The following is a 21,374-nucleotide window of genomic DNA, read 5'->3' as shown; positions in this document are numbered from 1 at the left end:
GTCTAGTCCTAGAAGGGCTTCCAATAAAGCAGGGTGCTGCTGTCCAGGGCAGTTGGAGTTGTTCTGTGCCTTCTTTGGGGGTGAGGAGCAAAGGCTGAGGGGGACGGGGTGGGCACTGGGGGGCTCCCCTGTCCCTTGGGGCACGCCGAGGTCCCCGGCAGAGGGAGGCAGGCGCTGCGCTGGAGGAGCAAGGTGAGCGGGGAATGGGGAGGGCTCGTGCCGGGTACCCTTGCCCAGAGGGGACCCCGAGCTGCCAGGAAATTCCCTGCGAGGGCTGGATGCAGAATCCAAAAACCTGTGGAGCTGTTCTGGTTTTTACGGTAGGCATTGGCAAGGAACAGGAATGGATCTCTCTAAATTCCCTTGGAAAGAAACCCCCTCTCTGTGCACGCCGTCTTTAGGGTTTTGTTATGTCAGGAACGGCTTAGGGTTAAGAAAGTGGCTTTTGTTTTTCCACCTCTTACTTCCCTGTAAAAAGTGAGTGTATAAAACACATCTGTGCATCCATGAGGTACTAAAATGCACCGAGACAAATTTCTGTGCCTAAGTTCCATAGTGACGAGCGCGTTCTGCACTCGGGGTTCACCAGGGCTTTATATTTTTGTCATTCTGACCTGTCAGCTGAATGAATGGGTAGAGTTTCAAAGAGAAAGAAATGCAAATTTCAAAAAGCAGAACATCAGAAAGAGAAATATATACCTGTAAAAATAAATATAGGGGAGCTAGGTAGATATATATATAGAGAGAGAGAGAGAGATAAAAAAGAAATAAATACAAGAAATCCATATCTAGACAAGTAGATTAATAATCAGTATGGAAACTATATGGATAGATGCTAATATAATAAATTTTAATATCTGTTATGCAACATATCTATGTGTATAAATATAGAAGATCAATATGATAGAAATAGATATTAAAAATATTTAAATAAAGGGGAGTTTTTTTTTTTATTTGGTTAGAGGCTTAGAGGCAGGGCTTTTAAATTATTATTATATAAATGAAAATATAGAATCTATAATAAAGAAATAAATATAGGGAGATATATATAGAAATAGAAATAAAAACAAATAAATACAAGTAATATAAAACTAGACAAGTGGATTAATATTCAATATGAAAAATATATGGATAGACGTTAATATATTTTAATATTGATTATGCATTATATCTATGTGTATAAATATAGAAGATCAATATGATAGAAATAGATATTAAAATTATTTAAATCAAGGGTCTTTTTATTTTTTATTTTGTTACAAGCAGGGCTTTTGAATAAATAATATAGAAAGGAAAGTATACACATCTATACTCCAAAAATGAATATAGGGTGGTACATATATATATATTAATATATATAGCCATAAAAAAGAAATAAATACAAGTAATTTAATCTAGACAAGTAGATTAATATTCAGTATGAAAACTATATGGATAGATGTTTATATAATAAATTTTAATATCTATTTAATATCTATTATGCTAATAGAATATATTTTAATATCTGTTATGTATTATATCTATTTGTATAAATAAAGAAGTTCAATATGACAGAAATAGATATTAAAAATATTTAAATGAAGGGCCTTTTTGCTTTTTATTTGGTTAGAGGCAGGGCTTGCTAAGTTCCGATGGGGGGTTTTTTGGGGCGTTCCTTGGAGAAGGGTTTTTGGAAGGGGGTTGCACACGTTCTTTCTTGCCGGGCTTCTTTGCACGTGGGGGGGCGACCCCCGCCCAGCCCCGGGCTGAGCTCTGCGGCAGTGCTGCCACCTTGTGGCCACAGAGCGGTACTGCAGCTGTGCCCCGGCGCGGGCGGGGCCGAGCCGAGCCGAGCGGAACCGAGCGGAGCCGAGCGGAGCCGAACCGAGGCGTGCCGAGCCGAGCCGAGCCGAACCGAACCGAGGCGTGCCGTGTCGAGCCGGGACCCCCCCCCGCAGGAGCCGGGTCGGGCTGATTGCCACACTGAAGTTTGCGGCCGGCCGGTAGGACCCCAGCAGAGGCGTCGACTCCAATGCCTGCCGCCGCAGGCGCAGCCGCCGCCCAGCTCCGGAGCCGCTGAGCCCCGCCGCCACCGTCCTCGCCCCGGGAAAGGCGGCGGAAAATCGGCCGGAGTGCTCGGAGTCGGCCGGCTTCGTCGGGTTTTTCGTTCAGGCAAGTAAGGTAGACAGACGCGCTGAGAGCAGCGGGGGCCTCGATCGTGCCACAACAAAGATGGCCGCTCGGCCGGAAGTGGCTTCAGCCACAACAAAGATGGCGGCGAGGAAGGGCGGAAGTGACGTCACGCCCCTCACAAGATGGCTGCCGAGTCGCGGCTGGCTTTGACCTTCCAAGCATGGCGGCCGAAAAGGCGGGAAAATGCAAGGACCCCGGGCGGCGGGTGTCTACTCGACTGCCTGACAAACACCCCGACGCCGACGCCGCTCCGGCGCAATTTTCCGCGGCTTTTCCGGCCGTGCCGACACGGGCTGTACGCTCAGCGGCGCCGGGGCCGGACGCGAGCCAGCCGGGCGCCGACAGGCAGCGGTGAGGACGCCTCTCTCTGACGGGGTCCTTGCCGCGGCCGCGTTTTTGGGTTTGGCCCTCGCGGCGACCCGTACCTTCCCGCCGCTCCTCTCGCTCCGTTCTCTCCCCCCGGCCCGGGAAAATGGAGGAACCCCCGATGGCTTCGGCTCCCAACGGTCGCTCCCCGGCGCTGGGTCCAGAGCGGCCCGAGGAGGGGATGCTCTGTGTGCCGGAACGGTGAGAGGTGCGGGCGGGTCGGGGGGACTTTATCCACCGAGTATATACCTGGAAGTATAATGATGATCAAAATAGATATTAAAAAATATTGAAGATAAACGGGCTGCTTGGTTTTTATTTAGTTAGAGGCAGGGTTTTTAAATAAATAAGAAAAAAATAAATAAAATATTTCAAGAATGAATATGTAAAGGTATAGAGAAATATATATATATATATGTAGGCATAAAAATAAGTAAAAATAAGTAATAGAAATATATACATATATATTGATTTATAATCTATAATATGATTTCTGTACGTATAGATGGTAATATGATATATTTTAGGATATGTTATGTGTTATGTATATCAACAAGGTATATAAATATGATAAAAAATATATATTAAAAGATTTTTAAATACCGTTTAAGATAAAGGGACTGTTTGGTTTTTATTAGGTTTGCTTCGGGGCTTTTAAATAAATACTACAAAAATAAAAACATAGAAATGTATATTAAATATATCAAGATATAGAGATATGTGCAACCAGAAAAGTAAAGAAATAGAAGTAATGCAAATATATACAAACAGGTTTATGTTTAATCTATATATATACATTATATTTATTTAATAGATGTATTATACATATAATAAATATATATATAATTAAAATGTATATAATATATTTAATATATAATAATATATGTATACATGTTAAAATAATATATTTTGATACTTTATATATTGTGTGTTATATATAAATGAATATAGTATATAAATTTAAACACATGTTGTGGAAATAGATGTTAAGTTTTTTTTTTTATTATTTTCATTGTTTTGGTAAGTTCCTCAGAGGCAATCCTCCCGTTGCAGCTGCTGCCAGCACTGAAAACCTGTGTGCTTCGTGGTGTCCATCGCCCAGCTGGCAACGATTCCCTGGTGTTTGGTGCATTAAGTCACACCCAGCTGTGTGGGATGGCAGGTGAGCACATTGCCCGAGCCTTTTAGCTTTTCTGGCTCACACACAACTTCCTTTCCTTTTTTATATGGAAATCAGGGAAGAGGGTAGTGTATATTAGTATATTAGCATTTCTAGCAGATTTTTAACTGCCACTGATGCCCGTTCATCTTTGCAGTGTGGGTTTTCATGCTGACAAATCCTCTGCTTTGCCTTCTGCTCAGAGTCAGGTGGGCCCTTTATTGAACAGATTTATCTGCTACAAGGCTACGCAGAAGGATGGAAAGGAGGAACACAGGGGGGAAAAAAAAATAGATGAAAGGCCATGCATTGATCACCTGATGTACTCCAGAGACAAACATGGCTATTACAGGTAAAATGGAGCAGCCCTTCTGGCCTTTTCAGTTGTATTCAGAGAGATGTTTGCCTGCTGTGAATATCTGGGTGCTTGGAGTTCACTCTGATTTTAACAAGCCCATCAATAATAAAACATTGTATTGATAGAGCAAGATCTACTTCTGTAAAGTTGTTGCTCCACAGAAAAGCAGCATAAAGAAGCTAGCTGGATTATTTGTATGATATGTAGCTTTTTTAGGATGTTTTGTTCTTTATATGGTGTTCATTTCAAATACAAGCGTGTGAACTTTGTGTTCCCTTTTAGGGGCTGGTTCTGGGGTAACAAGGAAACACAAGGCCTAAACACCTCTGGCTTGTCTGTCCAAGGATCTGCCTCAATTGTGGCTCCCATCCTTCTGAAGAACTCTTCAGCACAGTGAGTTACCTTCTATAACTATTTATTGTTGTATTGTTGTTGTGAGACCTCATTGCTGGGTGAGAAGACCAGGGGAAATTAAAGGCTGTATGCCACTGTTACTTCACTGAATTCTTGTACTCTGTTAAAATCAAAACAAAAGGGATTTACACTGTAAGAAACACTTAAATGTAAGTTAAGGGAAAGGTCACAGTGCTAAAACCTAAGAGCAGATAGCCTTGAGCTCCTTTATATTCCTACTCCTGCCTCCAGGGTATCATCAGCTATCCCCTAGATCTTGCAGTGGAAGAGATGCTGAACCATCAGCTGTTCCATATTCTACACCACGTGTCTTTTTACCATGCTCCTCTGAGAAGCATCTCTCCCTTCTCTGTTTCTTTGCAGACAAGAAGGGAGAAATTGGGATTGCCTTTGTTCTTTTGCCTGTTAATAAAAAGGCCGCTTGTGGCTGTGTGCAGTGGCAACTGCATCACAGAATCTTAGAGGTGATTATTCGCAGGTTAAGGAAATAATTCTTTTTTTGTCACTGCTGCACTGAATTTCATAGGCGTGTGTGTGGCTCGATGCCTAAGATATTTAAAGCAGGTTTTATTCTTACAGGGGTTTTGCACACTAAAGTGTGCGCCCAGGTTTTGTTTCCAGAAGTGAGGTGTAGCGCTGGGTGTTTCATTTGGTGTGTTACTTGTTCTGTTGTGTCAATAACTGCAGTGTCCTCCCTGTGCCTGTGTATTGCAGGGGCAGTCGAGTGCTGGTTATAAAGGTGGTGATAATTAGGAATAAGCTGTTTAAGCTTGGATAAATGTTTAGAAATCATTGCTTTGATATTGCTGTGTAAAACGCTCGCTCACGGTGGGAGAATTCTCCAGGGTCAAGCTGTTCAGGTATGTGCAGTTTATTATATGGGTAAAGAGAGGGGAGAGCTGTGTCCGCCACCAGCCTCGGCGTCCACGTGGTCCGGGGGAGGAGGGAGAGAACGGGGAGAGCAGGAGAGGAGAGGATGGAAAAGGGGAAGGAGGGAGTAAGAGCAACAGAGGGAGAGCGGGGGAAACCAGGGAGGGATAAGAGGGGGGAGACAAGAGAGGGGTAAGAGGGGAAAACCCAAGAGGGTAAGAGTAAGAGAGGGAAAGAGTGGAAGAGGTAAGAGAGGGGGAGAGGGGAGCTGAGAGAGGAGTAAAGGGGTACGAGAGAAGAGCCAAGAGGTACGAGAGAGGTTAAGAGGTAAGAGAGAAAAGCTAAGAGAGAGGTTAAGAGAGGTTTAAGATAGAAAAGCTAAGAGAGCGAAGTTCTTGTTACAATCCAATCTATCTTTTTCTATAGTGAATATTCTAATTCCCAGTAACCAATCACTACGAGATACACCCACTAAAGATTTTACATACAGTGTTGCATTTGAGGTTCTACAAGCTTTACAAGTTCTTCCCTTGCTTCTTGACCTTTGGGCTTTCTGTCAGGAGAAGGACATTGTTTTATCAGCAGGATTCTCCTTTAGCTGGCTAGGCAATTGTTCTTTGGTCATATAGTAACCAGTACTCTGTATCTTATGACTCAAAGCAGGCTTTCGTTTCTACTTCGATTCTAGCCTTCTTTTTTCAGAATCTTCTGCCAAACCATCACATTCATAAGGTTTCCCTGTTTCACCCTCCCCAACAGGCAGCAAGTTGTGCTGCGCTCTGATAATTCCATACTCAACCTGTTCCTCATCTCTTAAAGGTTCACTTCAGCCTTGAATCAGCAGGTCCCTAGGTTTGGTTTTTTAGGATGCCATTCCTGTTAGATTTTCCCCTGTGAAGACCTGAGTATGTCCAGTTTGACCTCCAGGATAATGAAGGGAGAGGAGCTCCCGTTGATTCAAGAGTGAAGCAAGGCCTCCATTCTTGGCCTGGGGCTGTTTCAAATGGGGAGGGATCAGTGTCCTGACTTCTCTCTCTCAGAGGCAGGGTTCCTGGACGAGGTGACCCAGGACAGCTTCGTGCTGGGCCCGGGCTACGACCGCCCCTAGCAGCTGGAGCCCGCGGTGAGGGAGCCCAAGAGCATCCAGCTGTACCAGCACCTCAGCCTCAAGAGCTGCATCTGGACCTTCGACGCTTATTACGACATGACCGAGTTAATTGATGTCTGTGGGGGCTCTGTCACCGCTGACTTCCAGGTGAGAGGCCCATCCAGAGCTCTCCAGGTATCCCAGATCTCTCTCAGTTCTCAGGCACAGCTCTGCGTTGCATGGAGCTGCTGCTCTGCCCTGCACAGGTGGAGCGTGGCTTTTCCCCCCCTCTAACCTGGAAGAAAACAGCGCTGTGTGCATTTCTTTCATTTATTTTCCATTTCATTCGTTTTCCATTTATTTTATTCTCTAAATCTTCAGAGTGCCAGGAAAATACTGTTTTTTTTTAATGTAGGGCCATACTGGAAATACAAAACGTTCTCAGCTGGGCTCTCTTTTATAATTTTGGCTGTGTTCTCGGCCAATAGAAATGAGCAGAGGACAGAGCAGAGGCAGCTCAGTCCATGCTCCACAACATGGGATATTTTAGCTCATTCCGTAATTAAGAGACCAAAAGCCAAAAATGTTCCTCTAGAAACGAATGGCTTTCCCTGTTTGGGGTATCTCACTGTCCTCTCCTGGCTGCATTATCCATCTGCAGACCACTCCGTCTCCCCCAAGCTCTTCCATTAAATTCCCAGCCCACATTGCTTGGACCAGCATCATCTCTCTTAATTCCTGCCAGCCTGGAACTTGTTCATGAAGTTTCCTTTTATAGCTCCAATTGTTTGCACAAACCCAGAGGAGCCGCTTGGCCGGAGAAAGTGCCCAGTGGAGCATGTGGAGCCTGGCCCCAGCCAGGCTGGAACATCTCCCCGAATTCTCCAGGGCGTACAAAGTACAGCTGCACTCTGCAGATAATAAATGGAGAGCTCTGGGAGGCCTGAGCAAGCAGAATTGCTCATTTTTAATTCACAGCCTTGGAAATCAGGGGGGTTTTGAGGTGAAATTGTGCCCAGAGTTCCTTTGTCCGGTGGTCCCAGGGAGCCTTAGCGCTGCCCCTGGATTACAATGCAGGTTTGTCTGAGGTGCCTGCACGTAAAGAACGTCCAGAGTCACCTCTGACTTCACTGGAAGGTGCATAACCCCCTTTTTGGGGTTTTATTGCCAGGTAAGGGACTCTGCCCAGTCCTTCCTGACAGTCCACGTCCCTCTCTCCGTGTCCTACATCTGTGTGACGGCACCGAGGGGCTGGGCTTCCCTGGAGCACCGCACCGAGATGGAGTTCTCCTTCTTCTACGACACCGTTCTCTGGAGGACAGGTGAGCCTGAGGCACTCCAAGGGCTATGGAAGAAGTGCTTCCTTCATGTTTTCCCCTTAGTTCCTGCACTGCCCCCAGAGTCCTGAGGGAGCGGGGAACTCGGAATATTGCCTTCCTCTGTGCTTGCGGGGGGCTTAGGCAGCCGATGGCTGGCAGAGGGAGCGTGCAGCTGGCTCACTGGAGGGTGATCCCAACTGAACCCTGCCTTGTGGAGGTGTCCCAAACGCTTCTGGGGCTGGCAGAGCCCAGCAGAGGAGAGCGAAGGTGCTGTGTGGGCTCCCAGTGGCGCTGTCCTTGCAGGGATCCAGACGGACAGCGTGCTCTCGGCCCGCCTGCAGATAATCCCCATCTACATCCGCGAGGACGGACGGCTGGTCAGCGAGTTCAGGACGCAGGCCAAGTTCAGAGGTGAGGGCAGTGATCCTGGCAGGGACACAGAGCAGGGTCACACAGAGCTCTGCTCTGACGGCACAGGCAGCGGAACGAGTCCCTGTCCCTGCCGGGAGCCCCTCTGGCCCTGCGAGGTGGGGCCTCTCCGCGCTCTGCCTCCTGTCACCTCCTTGTCCTCCCCCAGCGCTGTTTGTCATGGAGCACCACAGCCTGCCAGAGGTCAGGTCCTCTTTGAGAACTCCAGAGCACCTGGGAGGCATCGAATTTGACCTGCAGCTGCTGTGGAGTGCTCAGACTTTTGATTCTCCCTACCAGCTCTGGAGAGCAACCAGCTCCTACAACAGGTGAGGGCTGGGGGTGCAGTCCCCTCCAGCAGCTTCCCCCACAGCACCACGTTCTCCCTGGCACCCCTCCAGCAGCCACGCCAGCAATAGCACGGAATGCTCAGGAGCTTGGTTAGAGCTGGAGCACTGCTGTACTGAGAGAAAAATCAGCTCAGCCTCTTGGAAAGGAATTTTTCCAGCGGTGAAGCCTGTGGATAGACTGATCCCAGAGTCACACTTGGCCCTCGGGGACTGCCGGATGACATTGCTGGGGCAAGGGAGAGGTGCTGCCCTGGGTGAAGAGCTTTGAGCTCTGCTTGGTGGCTGCAGGGTCTCCTGTCTGTTCCCAGGAAGGATTACTCTGGAGAATACACCATGTTCCTGATCCCCTGCACGGTGCAGCCCACGCAGCCGTGGGCAGAGCCTGGAGCCAAGCCCCTGCCCTGCATGGCTCACGCTCCCGAGCGGTAAGAGGGCAGGAGGGCAGGCTCGGCCCCTTTGGGGTGCACACCTGTCCAGACCTCATCTCCCCTTTGTTTCCTTCCTTGTCCCAATTGCAGGTTTTTGATCCTGATCACCTTCCAGCAGACAAGCCGCCCAGTTCCAGTTGTTTACTCCCAGAACACAAGAGTTTCAGATCTGTAACGACGAGAAGGTTTTTCTAATGGACCCCACCAAATCGGAAAGGTCTCTGGCAGAAATGGATTACAAGGGGGGCTTTTTCCAAGGGTAGGATTTACCTCTCCTCTTCTGCTTGTGCCCAGCGTTTCTGCTTTCACAGCTTCCATTCCCTGGAGAGGAAAGGGCAAAACCCACAGGTAGCTTTGCCTCTTCTACAGCAATCATTGACATCTTACAGCCCTGTGAAAGAACAGCGTGCTCTGGCACCGCGTTTTGTCACTCCCACCCACCGAGCCCTTCCCAAACAACCCAAACCCTTCTGAACACGGACACTTGGCTCTAGCAGCGTTTTCCTGCTTGGGAAATTTCACCTGCCCCTCTTTGTCCCGACCTCCCCAGGGCAGATCCTGTATGGGCACGTGCTCTGGCACCCGGAACAAAACCTCAACGCTGCTTACAAGCTGCAGCTGGAGAAGGTCAACCTGTGCACAGGCAGGGATGGCTACGTGCCCTTCCTCGACCCCACGGGTACCGTCTACAACGAGGGGCCCCGGTACGGCTGCATCCAGCCCAACAAGTACCTGAAACACCGATTCCTCCTCCTGGTGAGTGCTCTGCTCCTGCTTCTTCCCGTTTGGGATTTGCTCTGGCAACCCGCAGGTGGTGGCTGCAAAGGGATAAGGGAGCCCGTGGGGGATGTTTTGTGCTGCTGCTGCTGCTGCTGCTGCTGCAAGCTGTGAACACCAGATCAGTTTTTCCCCACCCTTGGAGTGTGTTCCTGAATCGGTGCCCACGTGTAGGTGTGGAGATGGGGCATTCGGACTAGATCCCTGACACAGGTGTTTGGTGGGGCTCTGGCTTCCAGCCTCCCTTGGGAAAGCAGACAGCATCCCTCACGCCACTTCTCTGACTTTCCAGGACCAAAACCAGCCAGAAGTGAGGGATAAGTATTTCCACGATGTGCCTTTTTGACGCCCACTTTGCTTCCCAGCTGTCCGAGTTCCACTCGGTGAGCAGCATGCCCGGAGTTGATGGATTTACTCTCAAGGTGGACGCTCTCTACAAGGTATGTAGTACCCAGTGCTTTTGGTAGCCCAAAATGGACTTCTCTGTCCAGGACCCTCCCAAACACTTGGTGAATTGTAGACTCTGGGCCTTCAGAATTCACCTCTGATACAAGAAATGAAGATTAGGATGTTAGTCCCGTAATTTCATTTTTTTTTTTTCCCTGAGGCACTCATGAGAAAGCTCTTTAAAAACACATTATTCGTGTTCCTGAAGGAATTAATGCCATCGCAAAGGCAGGACACCTCACGGGGTGGTCCGTGCTCCCGAGGAGCTCCCCTTGAACACCCGAGGTGGAGCTGCCCCGGGGCGCCCCGAAGGCGGCGGGCGGCCGCTGCTGCACCGTCAGGAACCTTCATCCACCGAGGGACGCGGCGGCCTCTGCCAGGGCCAGGGCAGGAAAGTGAAGCAGGTGCACATGGAAGTCAAAGTCCACGGCAATTTGCACGACGGCACGGAAGTTTCATGGAGCACACGCATTGGGAAAAGCTTTTTATAAACTGTAAAATAAAGATAATCCAAAACTGAAAAGCCACCTGGGTATTTTTTTAGTCTGGTGAGGAGGGGCAGCTGTCAATTCCCCCTGCTCCCGTCTTAGCGGCTGCACCGCTGCCCTCCCTCCGTGCTGCTCCAGCTCTCCCAGGCTTAAGTGGGCAGGGTGGGGAAGCCAGCTCCCACCGCTGGCATGTGGGAGCTCTGAGCCAGCCGAGGAGCAGCCGGGTTCCTCTTCCTGTCCTCCGGAAGAGAGTAAAGCTAAAATCACCCGCTGTGATCGGGGTGTCCCTTCTTGCGCCGCCCAGCCGGTCCCCGTCATTCCCCTGGGGTGCGGCGGGCCGGAGCCCCACGGAGCTGCTGGGCCGGGGCAGGGAAGGACGGAGACGAGGGCGCCCAGCGCGGCTCGGGCCCCGCCGCGGCCTCGGGGCTGGTGGAGCGGGGGGGACCGGGCCGGGAGCGCTCCGGGGCTGCGGGACCGGCCCTGCCCAGGCCGGGGCGCCGCGTCCGCACCGGGACCCGCAGCGCTCCCGCAGCCGGAACCGCCCTCCCGCGGCGATCCCGGTACCGATCCCGGTACCGATCCCGATCCACCCCACGGGGGAGAGGCGGCACCGCCCGGGACCCCAGGGCGGACACCGGCAGGACCCGAACCCCCCATCCCAGCTCCGGTTGCGGGCTCCGTCACCCCGCTTTCGGTCAGCCCCGTCCCGGCATCGCGGCAGGAGGGGGAGTCGAGTCCCGGCGAGGGAGTGCCCCGTCCCCAGCCTTGTCTCAGCCCCAATCCGGCCATGCTCCGCCACCCCCGAGACCCGCCACCCGGGGCCGGCCGGGGGAGAGGCGGCACCGCTCCGCCGGCGGACACCGGCAGGACTCTGCCCCGCTGCAGACCCCGTCCCGAGCCGCGGCCCCGCCGGGATCGGGGCCCGCTGGTCGGGCCGGGGCTCGACCAGCGCCGAGCGAGAGTCGCGGGCCAGCGGCACGGGGGGCGGGGCCGCATGAGGAGCGGGGCCACGGGGCACAGCCCGACCGCACCTGGGAACTGCCGGGGGTCCCGGGCGGCGCCGCCTCTCCCCCATCGGGCGGATCGAGGCGGCCTCGGGTCCGGGATCGGTCTCGGGATCGGTTCCGGGCCCGGGATGGCGGCGGCGGTTCCCGTTGCGGACTCGGCGCCCCCGCCCGGCCCCGGGACCGCGGCAACGAAGGGGGCGAGGCCAGGGAGAGGGGGGCCCGGCACAGGTGTGAGGGGCGGGGGCACCGGAGCGCGTGCGCAGCTCGGGACAGCAGAGCGCGTGCGCGGCGCGGGGCCCGCCTCAGGTGTGCGGGACGGGGCCGACACAGGTGTGAGGGGCTCCAGAGCGGCTGCGCGGGGCGGGACCGAGGGCATTTAAACCCCGGAAGGGCGGCGGCCGCCATTTTCTCCAGTACGGGGTGGAGGCGGCTGCGACCGCTCCGGTGAGGCGCTTCTCTCTCTTCTCCGCTTTTATCTCTCTTTTCTCTGCTTTTATCTCTCCTTTCTCTGCTTTTCTCTCCTGTTTCTCTCTCCCGTCTCCTTCTCTCCCCTCTCTGCTCTTGTCCCCCGTCTCCCCCTCACACCGCCCGCTCCTCTCTCCCCTCACCTCCCCGCCCGCCCCCTCCTCCCCAACCTGAGGCCCCGCCTCTGTTCCTCCTCTGTCTCTTCCTCCCGCTCCCTCCTCACCCGGCCCAACCTGGCTCTGCCCTCCGTTCTCCTTCTGTCACCGCTCCCTTCCCCTGCTCCTTCTTTCTCCCTCCGCCGTCCCTGCCCCGGCCGCCCCGGCCTCTCCCTGTGTGCCGTACGCCCCTGTTTGTCCGTGTCCCCCTTCTCCTCTCCTTGGCGGCGCTGTCGCCCCTCTGTCCTCTGCCGCCCCTTCCTTCTCTGTCCCTTGTCCCTTTCTGTCTTCCCCCGCAGACCGCGGGGCTCGGGGCGCCGGATAATAAAGCCCAGAGGGCCGGAGCCGGCGCCCCCGGCGGGAATCCCCTCACGGGGCCGGAGCCCGCGGTGCGGGTCCCCCCCACGCACAACACCGCCCCACACTGCCGGGTGTCCCCACATCACACTGGGGGCTGAGGGGGGCCGGGGGCTGGAGGGGGGGCTTAGGGTGGGCCCCCTCCTCCGGAGGGTCCTGGGCTGGGTTAGCGAGGGTTGGGGGGCAGCGGGGGGGGGATTTGGGATGGGGGGTTTGGGAAGGGCCCCCTCGTTAGGAGGGGGTCCCGGGTGGGGGGGGTGGGTTAGGGAGGGCCCCCTCCGGAGGAGGGGGTCCCGGGGAGGGGCGGGGGGGCGGGGGCCCCCTCCGGAGGGGGGGGCCGGGGTGGGAGGGGCTGGGGGGGTCTGTCCCCCTAAACCCCTCCCACTCTGGGCCCTCCCCTCCGGGCGGGGCCCGGCCCGGCCCCTCCCCAGGACCCCTCCTCCGGACAGGGGCTCCCGCGGGGGGGAGAGGGGGGGGCGGGGTGGGGGGGGGGAATAGGAGGGGAGTGCTGTCGTTTGACACAAAAAGTGTGATTACAGTGCAGAGTGGACGTGACCCCCACCTGCTGCCCCCCCCCCCGCCCCCCCCCCCCCCCCCCGCCCGCGGGCCCCTGTCCGGAGGAGGGGTCCTGGGGAGGGGCCGGGCCGGGCCCCGCCCGGAGGGGAGGGCCCAGAGTGGGAGGGGTTTAGGGGGGACAGACCCCCCCAGCCCCTCCCACCCCCGGCCCCCCCCCTCCGGAGGGGGCCCCGCCCCCCCCGCCCCTCCCCGGGACCCCCTCCTCCGGAGGGGGCCCTCCCTAACCCACCCCCCCACCCGGGACCCCCTCCTAACGAGGGGGCCCTTCCCAAACCCCCCCATCCCAAATCCCCCCCCCCCCCCCCCGGGCCCCCCAACCCTCGCTAACCCACCCCCCACCCGGGACCCCCTCCTAACGAGGGGGCCCTTCCCAAACCCCCCCATCCCAAATCCCCCCCCCGCTGCCCCCCAACCCTCGCTAACCCAGCCCAGGACCCCTCCGGAGGAGGGGGCCCACCCTAAGCCCCCCTCCCAGCCCCGGCCCCCCTCAGCCCCCAGTGTGATGTGGGGACACCCGGCAGTGTGGGGCGGTGTTGTGCGTGGGGGGGACCCGCACCGCGGGCTCCGGCCCCGTGAGGGGATTCCCGCCGGGGGCGCCGGCTCCGGCCCTCTGGGCTTTATTATCCGGCGCCCCGAGCCCCGCGGCTGCGGGGGAAGACAGAAAGGGACAAGGGACAGAGAAGGAAGGGGCGGCAGAGACAGAGGGGCGACAGCGCCGCCAAGGAGAGGAGAAGGGGGACACGGACAAACAGGGGCGTACGGCACACAGGGAGAGGCCGGGGCGGCCGGGGCAGGGACGGCGGAGGGGAGAAAGAAGGAGCAGGGGAAGGGAGCGGTGACAGAAGGAGAACGGAGGGCAGAGCCAGGTTGGGCCGGGTGAGGAGGGAGCGGGAGGAAGAGACAGAGGAGGAACAGAGGCGGGGCTCAGGTTGGGGAGGAGGGGCGGGCGGGGAGGTGAGGGGAGAGAGGGAGCGGGCGGTGTGAGGGGGAGACGGGGGACAAGAGCAGAGAGGGGAGAGAAGGAGACGGGAGAGAGAAACAGGAGAGAAAAGCAGAGAAAGGAGAGATAAAAGCAGAAAGAGAGATATAAAAGCGGAGAAGAGAGAGAAGCGCCTCACCGGAGCGGTCGCAGCCGCCTCCACCCCGTACTGGAGGAAAATGGCGGCCGCCGCCCTTCCGGGGTTTAAATGCCCTCGGTCCCGCCCCGCGCAGCCGCTCTGGAGCCCCTCACACCTGTGTCGGCCCCGTCCCGCACACCTGAGGCGGCCCCCGCGCCGCGCACGCGCTCTGCTGTCCCGAGCTGCGCACGCGCTCCGTGCCCCCGCCCCTCACACCTGTGCCGGGCCACCCCTCTCCCTGGCCTCGCCCCCTTCGTGCCGCGGTCCCGGGGCCGGGCGGGGGCGCCGAGTCCGCAACGGGAACCGCCGCCGCCATCCCGGGCCCGGAACCGATTCCCGAGACCGATCCCGGACCCGAGGCCGCCTCGATCCGCCCGATGGGGGAGAGGCGGCGCCGCCCGGGACCCCCGGCAGTTCCCAGGTGCGGTCGGGCTGTGCCCCGTGGCCCCGCTCCTCATGCGGCCCCGCCCCCCGTGCCGCTGGCCCGCGACTCTCGCTCGGCGCTGGTCGAGCCCCGGCCCGACCAGCGGGCCCCCTATCCCGGCGGGGCCGCGGCTCGGGACGGGGTCTGCAGCGGGGCAGAGTCCTGCCGGTGTCCGCCGGCGGAGCGGTGCCGCCTCTCCCCCGGCCGGCCCCGGGGTGGCGGGTCTCGGGGGTGGCGGAGCATGGCCGGATTGGGGCTGAGACAAGGCTGGGGACGGGGCACTCCCTCGCCGGGACTCGACTCCCCCTCCTGCCGCGATGCCGGACGGGGGCTGACCGAAAGCGGGTGACGGAGCCCGCAACCGGAGCTGGGATGGGGGGTTCGGGTCCTGCCGGTGTCCGCCTGGGGTCCCGGGCGGTGCCGCCTCTCCCCCGTGGGGTGGATCGGGATCGGTACCGGGATCGGTACCGGGATCGCCGCGGGAGGGCGGTTCCGGCTGCGGGAGCGCTGCGGGTCCCGGTGCGGACGCGGCGCCCCGGCCTGGGCAGGGCCGGTCCCGCAGCCCCGGAGCGCTCCCGGCCCGGTCCCCCCCCGCTCCACCAGCCCCGAGGCCGCGGCGGGGCCCGAGCCGCGCTGGGCGCCCTCGTCTCCGTCCTTCCCTGCCCCGGCCCAGCAGCTCCGTGGGGCTCCGGCCCGCCGCACCCCAGGGGAATGACGGGGACCGGCTGGGCGGCGCAAGAAGGGACACCCCGATCACAGCGGGTGATTTTAGCTTTACTCTCTTCCGGAGGACAGGAAGAGGAACCCGGCTGCTCCTCGGCTGGCTCAGAGCTCCCACATGCCAGCGGTGGGAGCTGGCTTCCCCACCTGCCCACTTAAGCCTGGGAGAGCTGGAGCAGCACGGAGGGAGGGCAGCGGTGGCAGCCGCTAAGACGGGAGCAGGGGGAATTGACAGCTGCCCCTCCTCACCAGACTAAAAAAATACCCAGGTGGCTTTTCAGTTTTGGATTATCTTTATTTTACAGTTTATAAAAAGCTTTTCCCAATTGCGTGTGCTCCATGAAACTTCCGTGCCGTCGTGCAAATTGCCGTGGACTTTGACTTCCATGTGCACCTGCTTCACTTTTCCTGCCCTGGCCCTGGCAGAGGCCGCCGCGTCCCTCGGTGGATGAAGGTTCCTGACGGTGCAGCAGCGGCCGCCCGCCGCCTTCGGGGCAGCTCCACCTCGGGTGTTCAAGGGGAGCTCCTCGGGAGCACGGACCACCCCGTGAGGTGTCCTGCCTTTGCGATGGCATTAATTCCTTCAGGAACACGAATAATGTGTTTTTAAAGAGCTTTCTCATGAGTGCCTCAGGGAAAAAAAAAATGAAATTACGGGACTAACATCCTAATCTTCATTTCTTGTATCAGAGGTGAATTCTGAAGGCCCAGAGTCTACAATTCACCAAGTGTTTGGGAGGTCCTGGACAGAGAAGTCCATTTTGGGCTACCAAAAGCACTGGGTACTACATACCTTGTAGAGAGCGTCCACCTTGAGAGTAAATCCATCAACTCCGGGCATGCTGCTCACCGAGTGGAACTCCGACAGCTGGGAAGCAAAGTGGGCGTCAAAAAGGCACATCGTGGAAATACTTATCCCTCACTTCTGGCTGGTTTTGGTCCTGGAAAGTCAGAGAAGTGTCGTGAGGGATGCTGTCTGCTTTCCCAAGGGAGGCTGGAAGCCAGAGCCCCACCAAACACCTGTGTCAGGGATCTAGTCCGAATGCCCCATCTCCACACCTACACGTGGGCACCGATTCAGGAACACACTCCAAGGGTGGGGAAAAACTGATCTGGTGTTCACAGCTTGCAGCAGCAGCAGCAGCAGCAGCAGCAGCAGCAGCAGCAGCACAAAACATCCCCCACGGGCTCCCTTATCCCTTTGCAGCCACCACCTGCGGGTTGCCAGAGCAAATCCCAAACGGGAAGAAGCAGGAGCAGAGCACTCACCAGGAGGAGGAATCGGTGTTTCAGGTACTTGTTGGGCTGGATGCAGCCGTACCGGGGCCCCTCGTTGTAGACGGTACCCGTGGGGTCGAGGAAGGGCACGTAGCCATCCCTGCCTGTGCACAGGTTGACCTTCTCCAGCTGCAGCTTGTAAGCAGCGTTGAGGTTTTGTTCCGGGTGCCAGAGCACGTGCCCGTACAGGATCTGCCCTGGGGAGGTCGGGACAAAGAGGGGCAGGTGAAATTTCCCAAGCAGGAAAACGCTGCTAGAGCCAAGTGTCCGTGTTCAGAAGGGTTTGGGTTGTTTGGGAAGGGCTCGGTGGGTGGGAGTGACAAAACGCGGTGCCAGAGCACGCTGCTCTTTCACAGGGCTGTAAGATGTCAATGATTGCTGTAGAAGAGGCAAAGCTACCTGTGGGTTTTGCCCTTTCCTCTCCAGGGAATGGAAGCTGTGAAAGCAGAAACGCTGGGCACAAGCAGAAGAGGAGAGGTAAATCCTACCCTTGGAAAAAGCCCCCTTGTAATCCATTTCTGCCAGAGACCTTTCCGATTTGGTGGGGTCCATTAGAAAAACCTTCTCGTCGTTACAGATCTGAAACTCTTGCGTTCTGGGAGTAAACAACTGGAACCGGGCGGCTTGTCTGCTGGAAGGTGATCAGGATCAAAAACCTGCAATTGGGACAAGGAAGGAAACAAAGGGGAGATGAGGTCTGGACAGGTGTGCACCCCAAAGGGGCCGAGCCTGCCCTCCTGCCCTCTTACCGCTCGGGAGCGTGAGCCATGCAGGGCAGGGGCTTGGCTCCAGGCTCTGCCCACGGCTGCGTGGGCTGCACCGTGCAGGGGATCAGGAACATGGTGTATTCTCCAGAGTAATCCTTCCTGGGAACAGACAGGAGACCCTGCAGCCACCAAGCAGAGCTCAAAGCTCTTCACCCAGGGCAGCACCTCTCCCTTGCCCCAGCAATGTCATCCGGCAGTCCCCGAGGGCCAAGTGTGACTCTGGGATCAGTCTATCCACAGGCTTCACCGCTGGAAAAATTCCTTTCCAAGAGGCTGAGCTGATTTTTCTCTCAGTACAGCAGTGCTCCAGCTCTAACCAAGCTCCTGAGCATTCCGTGCTATTGCTGGCGTGGCTGCTGGAGGGGTGCCAGGGAGAACGTGGCGCTGTGGGGGAAGCTGCTGGAGGGGACTGCACCCCCAGCCCTCACCTGTTGTAGGAGCTGGTTGCTCTCCAGAGCTGGCAGGGAGAATCAAAAGTCTGAGCACTCCACAGCAGCTGCAGGTCAAATTCGATGCCTCCCAGGTGCTCTGGAGTTCTCAAAGAGGACCTGACCTCTGGCAGGCTGTGGTGCTCCGTGACAAACAGCGCTGGGGGAGGACAAGGAGGTGACGGGAGGCAGAGCGCGGAGAGGCCCCACCTCGCAGGGCCAGAGGGGCTCCCGGCAGGGACAGGGACTCGTTCCGCTGCCTGTGCCGTCAGAGCAGAGCTCTGTGTGACCCTGCTCTGTGTCCCTGCCAGGATCACTGCCCTCACCTCTGAACTTGGCCTGCGTCCTGAACTCGCTCACCAGCCGTCCGTCCTCGCGGGTGTAGATGGGGATTATCTGCAGGCGGGCCGAGAGCACGCTGTCCGTCTGGATCCCTGCAAGGACAGCGCCACTGGGAGCCCACACAGCACCTTCGCTCTCCTCTGCTGGGCTCTGCCAGCCCCAGAAGCGTTTGGGACACCTCCACAAGGCAGGGTTCAGTTGGGATCACCCTCCAGTGAGCCAGCTGCACGCTCCCTCTGCCAGCCATCGGCTGCCTAAGCCCCCCGCAAGCACAGAGGAAGGCAATATTCCGAGTTCCCCGCTCCCTCAGGACTCTGGGGGCAGTGCAGGAACTAAGGGGAAAACATGAAGGAAGCACTTCTTCCATAGCCCTTGGAGTGCCTCAGGCTCACCTGTCCTCCAGAGAACGGTGTCGTAGAAGAAGGAGAACTCCATCTCGGTGCGGTGCTCCAGGGAAGCCCAGCCCCTCGGTGCCGTCACACAGATGTAGGACACGGAGAGAGGGACGTGGACTGTCAGGAAGGACTGGGCAGAGTCCCTTACCTGGCAATAAAACCCCAAAAAGGGGGTTATGCACCTTCCAGTGAAGTCAGAGGTGACTCTGGACGTTCTTTACGTGCAGGCACCTCAGACAAACCTGCATTGTAATCCAGGGGCAGCGCTAAGGCTCCCTGGGACCACCGGACAAAGGAACTCTGGGCACAATTTCACCTCAAAAGCCCCCTGATTTCCAAGGCTGTGAATTAAAAATGAGCAATTCTGCTTGCTCAGGCCTCCCAGAGCTCTCCATTTATTATCTGCAGAGTGCAGCTGTACTTTGTACACCCTGGAGAATTCGGGGAGATGTTCCAGCCTGGCTGGGGCCAGGCTCCACATGCTCCACTGGGCACTTTCTCCGGCCAAGCGGCTCCTCTGGGTTTGTGCAAACAATTGGAGCTATAAAAGGAAACTTCATGAACAAGTTCCAGGCTGGCAGGAATTAAGAGAGATGATGCTGGTCCAAGCAATGTGGGCTGGGAATTTAATGGAAGAGCTTGGGGGAGACGGAGTGGTCTGCAGATGGATAATGCAGCCAGGAGAGGACAGTGAGATACCCCAAACAGGGAAAGCCATTCGTTTCTAGAGGAACATTTTTGGCTTTTGGTCTCTTAATTACGGAATGAGCTAAAATATCCCATGTTGTGGAGCATGGACTGAGCTGCCTCTGCTCTGTCCTCTGCTCATTTCTATTGGCCGAGAACACAGCCAAAATTATAAAAGAGAGCCCAGCTGAGAACGTTTTGTATTTCCAGTGTGGCCCTACATTAAAAAAACTCGGTATTTTCCTGGCACTCTGAAGATTTAGAGAATAAAATAAATGGAAAACGAATGAAACGTCCACGTGGACGCCGAGGCTGGTGGCGGACACAGCTCTCCCCTCTCTTTACCCATATAATAAACTGCACATACCTGAACAGCTTGACCCTGGAGAATTCTCCCACCGTGAGCGAGCGTTTTACACAGCAATATCAAAGCAATGATTTCTAAACATTTATCCAAGCTTGAACAGCTTATTCCTAATTATCACCACCTTTATAACCAGCACTCGACTGCCCCTGCAATACACAGGCACAGGGAGGACACTGCAGTTATTGACACAACAGAACAAGTAACACACCAAATGAAACACCCAGCGCTACACCTCACTTCTGGAAACAAAACCTGGGCACACACTTTAGTGTGCAAAACCCCTGTAAGAATAAAACCTGCTTTAAATATCTTAGGCATCGAGCCACACACACGCCTATGAAATTCAGCGCAGCAGTGACAAAAAAGGGAATTATTTCCTTAACCTGCGAATAATCACCTCTAAGATTCTGTGATGCAGTTGCCACTGCACACAGCCACAAGCGGCCTTTTTATGAACAGGCAAAAGAACAAAGGCAATCCAAATTTCTCCCTTCTTGTCTGCAAAGAAACAGAGAAGGGAGAGATGCTTCTCAGAGGAGCATGGTAAAAAGACACGTGGTGTAGAATATGGAACAGCTGATGGTTCAGCATCTCTTCCACTGCAAGATCTAGGGGATAGCTGATGATACCCTGGAGGCAGGAGTAGGAATATAAAGGAGCTCAAGGCTATCTGCTCTTAGGTTTTAGCACTGTGACCTTTACCTTAACTTACATTTAAGTGTTTCTTACAGTGTAAATCCCTTGTGTTTTGATTTTAACAGAGTACAAGAATTCAGTGAAGTAACAGTGGCATACAGCCTTTAATTTCCCCTGGTCTTCTCACCCAGCAATGAGGTCTCACAACAACAATACAACAATAAATAGTTATAGAAGGTAACTCACTGTGCTGAAGAGTTCTTCAGAAGGATGGGAGCCACAATTGAGGCAGATCCTTGGACAGACAAGCCAGAGGTGTTTAGGCCTTGTGTTTCCTTGTTACCCCAGAACCAGCCCCTAAAAGGGAACACAAAGTTCACACGCTTGTATTTGAAATGAACACCATATAAAGAACAAAACATCCTAAAAAAGCTACATATCATACAAATAATCCAGCTAGCTTCTTTATGCTGCTTTTCTGTGGAGCAACAACTTTACAGAACGAGATCTTGCTCTATCAATACAATGTTTTATTATTGATGGGCTTGTTAAAATCAGAGTGAACTCCAAGCACCCAGACATTCACAGCAGGCAAACGTCTCTCTGAATACAACTGAAAAGGCCAGAAGGGCTGCTCCATTTTACCTGTAATAGCCATGTTTGTCTCTGGAGTACATCAGGTGATCAATGCATGGCCTTTCATCTATTTTTTTTTCCCCCTGTGTTCCTCCTTTCCATCCTTCTGCGTAGCCTTGTAGCAGATAAATCTGTTCAATAAAGGGCCCACCTGACTCTGAGCAGAAGGCAAAGCAGAGGATTTGTCAGCATGAAAACCCACACTGCAAAGATGAACGGGCATCAGTGGCAGTTAAAAATCTGCTAGAAATGCTAATATACTAATATACACTACCCTCTTCCCTGATTTCCATATAAAAAAGGAAAGGAAGTTGTGTGTGAGCCAGAAAAGCTAAAAGGCTCGGGCAATGTGCTCACCTGCCATCCCACACAG

The 21,374-nt window shown here is 55.2% G+C and overlaps 3 protein-coding genes across 7 annotated transcripts; 2 read left to right on the top strand and 1 right to left on the bottom strand.

Annotated features, from left to right (window-relative positions):
* The first annotated feature begins 2,597 nt into the window (after positions 1-2,597).
* On the top strand, positions 2,598-9,322 carry LOC131576490 (extracellular matrix organizing protein FRAS1-like). Of its 5 annotated transcripts, XM_058833253.1 has the most exons (10): positions 2,598-2,739; positions 3,572-4,049; positions 4,338-4,448; positions 5,184-5,329; positions 6,380-6,594; positions 7,598-7,748; positions 8,049-8,156; positions 8,323-8,482; positions 8,812-8,928; positions 9,022-9,322. In XM_058833253.1, exons 5-10 carry the CDS (start codon positions 6,544-6,546, stop codon positions 9,104-9,106), a joined length of 672 nt encoding a protein of 223 aa, XP_058689236.1. In that variant the 5' UTR covers positions 2,598-2,739; positions 3,572-4,049; positions 4,338-4,448; positions 5,184-5,329; positions 6,380-6,543; the 3' UTR covers positions 9,107-9,322. The 5 variants fall into 5 exon arrangements, 3 of the variants coding, with proteins under 3 accessions (XP_058689236.1, XP_058689238.1, XP_058689237.1); XM_058833255.1 differs by lacking the exons at positions 2,598-2,739; positions 3,572-4,049; positions 4,338-4,448 and having other exon boundaries at positions 4,983-5,329; XR_009276992.1 differs by lacking the exons at positions 5,184-5,329; positions 7,598-7,748; positions 8,812-8,928; positions 9,022-9,322 and having other exon boundaries at positions 8,323-8,347.
* Positions 9,162-10,678, top strand: LOC131576713 (uncharacterized). Its single transcript, XM_058833676.1, has 4 exons — positions 9,162-9,177; positions 9,482-9,687; positions 10,074-10,148; positions 10,316-10,678. Exons 1-4 carry the CDS (start codon positions 9,162-9,164, stop codon positions 10,673-10,675), a joined length of 657 nt encoding a protein of 218 aa, XP_058689659.1. The 3' UTR covers positions 10,676-10,678.
* A 6,636-nt stretch (positions 10,679-17,314) lies between these two features.
* LOC131576542 (extracellular matrix organizing protein FRAS1-like) lies at positions 17,315-19,767 on the bottom strand. Its single transcript, XM_058833362.1, has 6 exons — positions 19,730-19,767; positions 18,673-18,823; positions 18,265-18,372; positions 17,939-18,098; positions 17,493-17,609; positions 17,315-17,399 (listed from the first exon to the last, which is right to left on the bottom strand). Exons 2-6 carry the CDS (start codon positions 18,713-18,715, stop codon positions 17,315-17,317), a joined length of 513 nt encoding a protein of 170 aa, XP_058689345.1. The 5' UTR covers positions 18,716-18,823; positions 19,730-19,767.
* Positions 19,768-21,374: the final 1,607 nt, after the last annotated feature.

This window comes from Poecile atricapillus, chromosome 2 (assembly GCF_030490865.1).
Source record: "Poecile atricapillus isolate bPoeAtr1 chromosome 2, bPoeAtr1.hap1, whole genome shotgun sequence".
Lineage (NCBI taxonomy): Eukaryota > Metazoa > Chordata > Aves > Passeriformes > Paridae > Poecile > Poecile atricapillus.
This window is presented reverse-complemented; position numbering and strand designations above follow the sequence as displayed.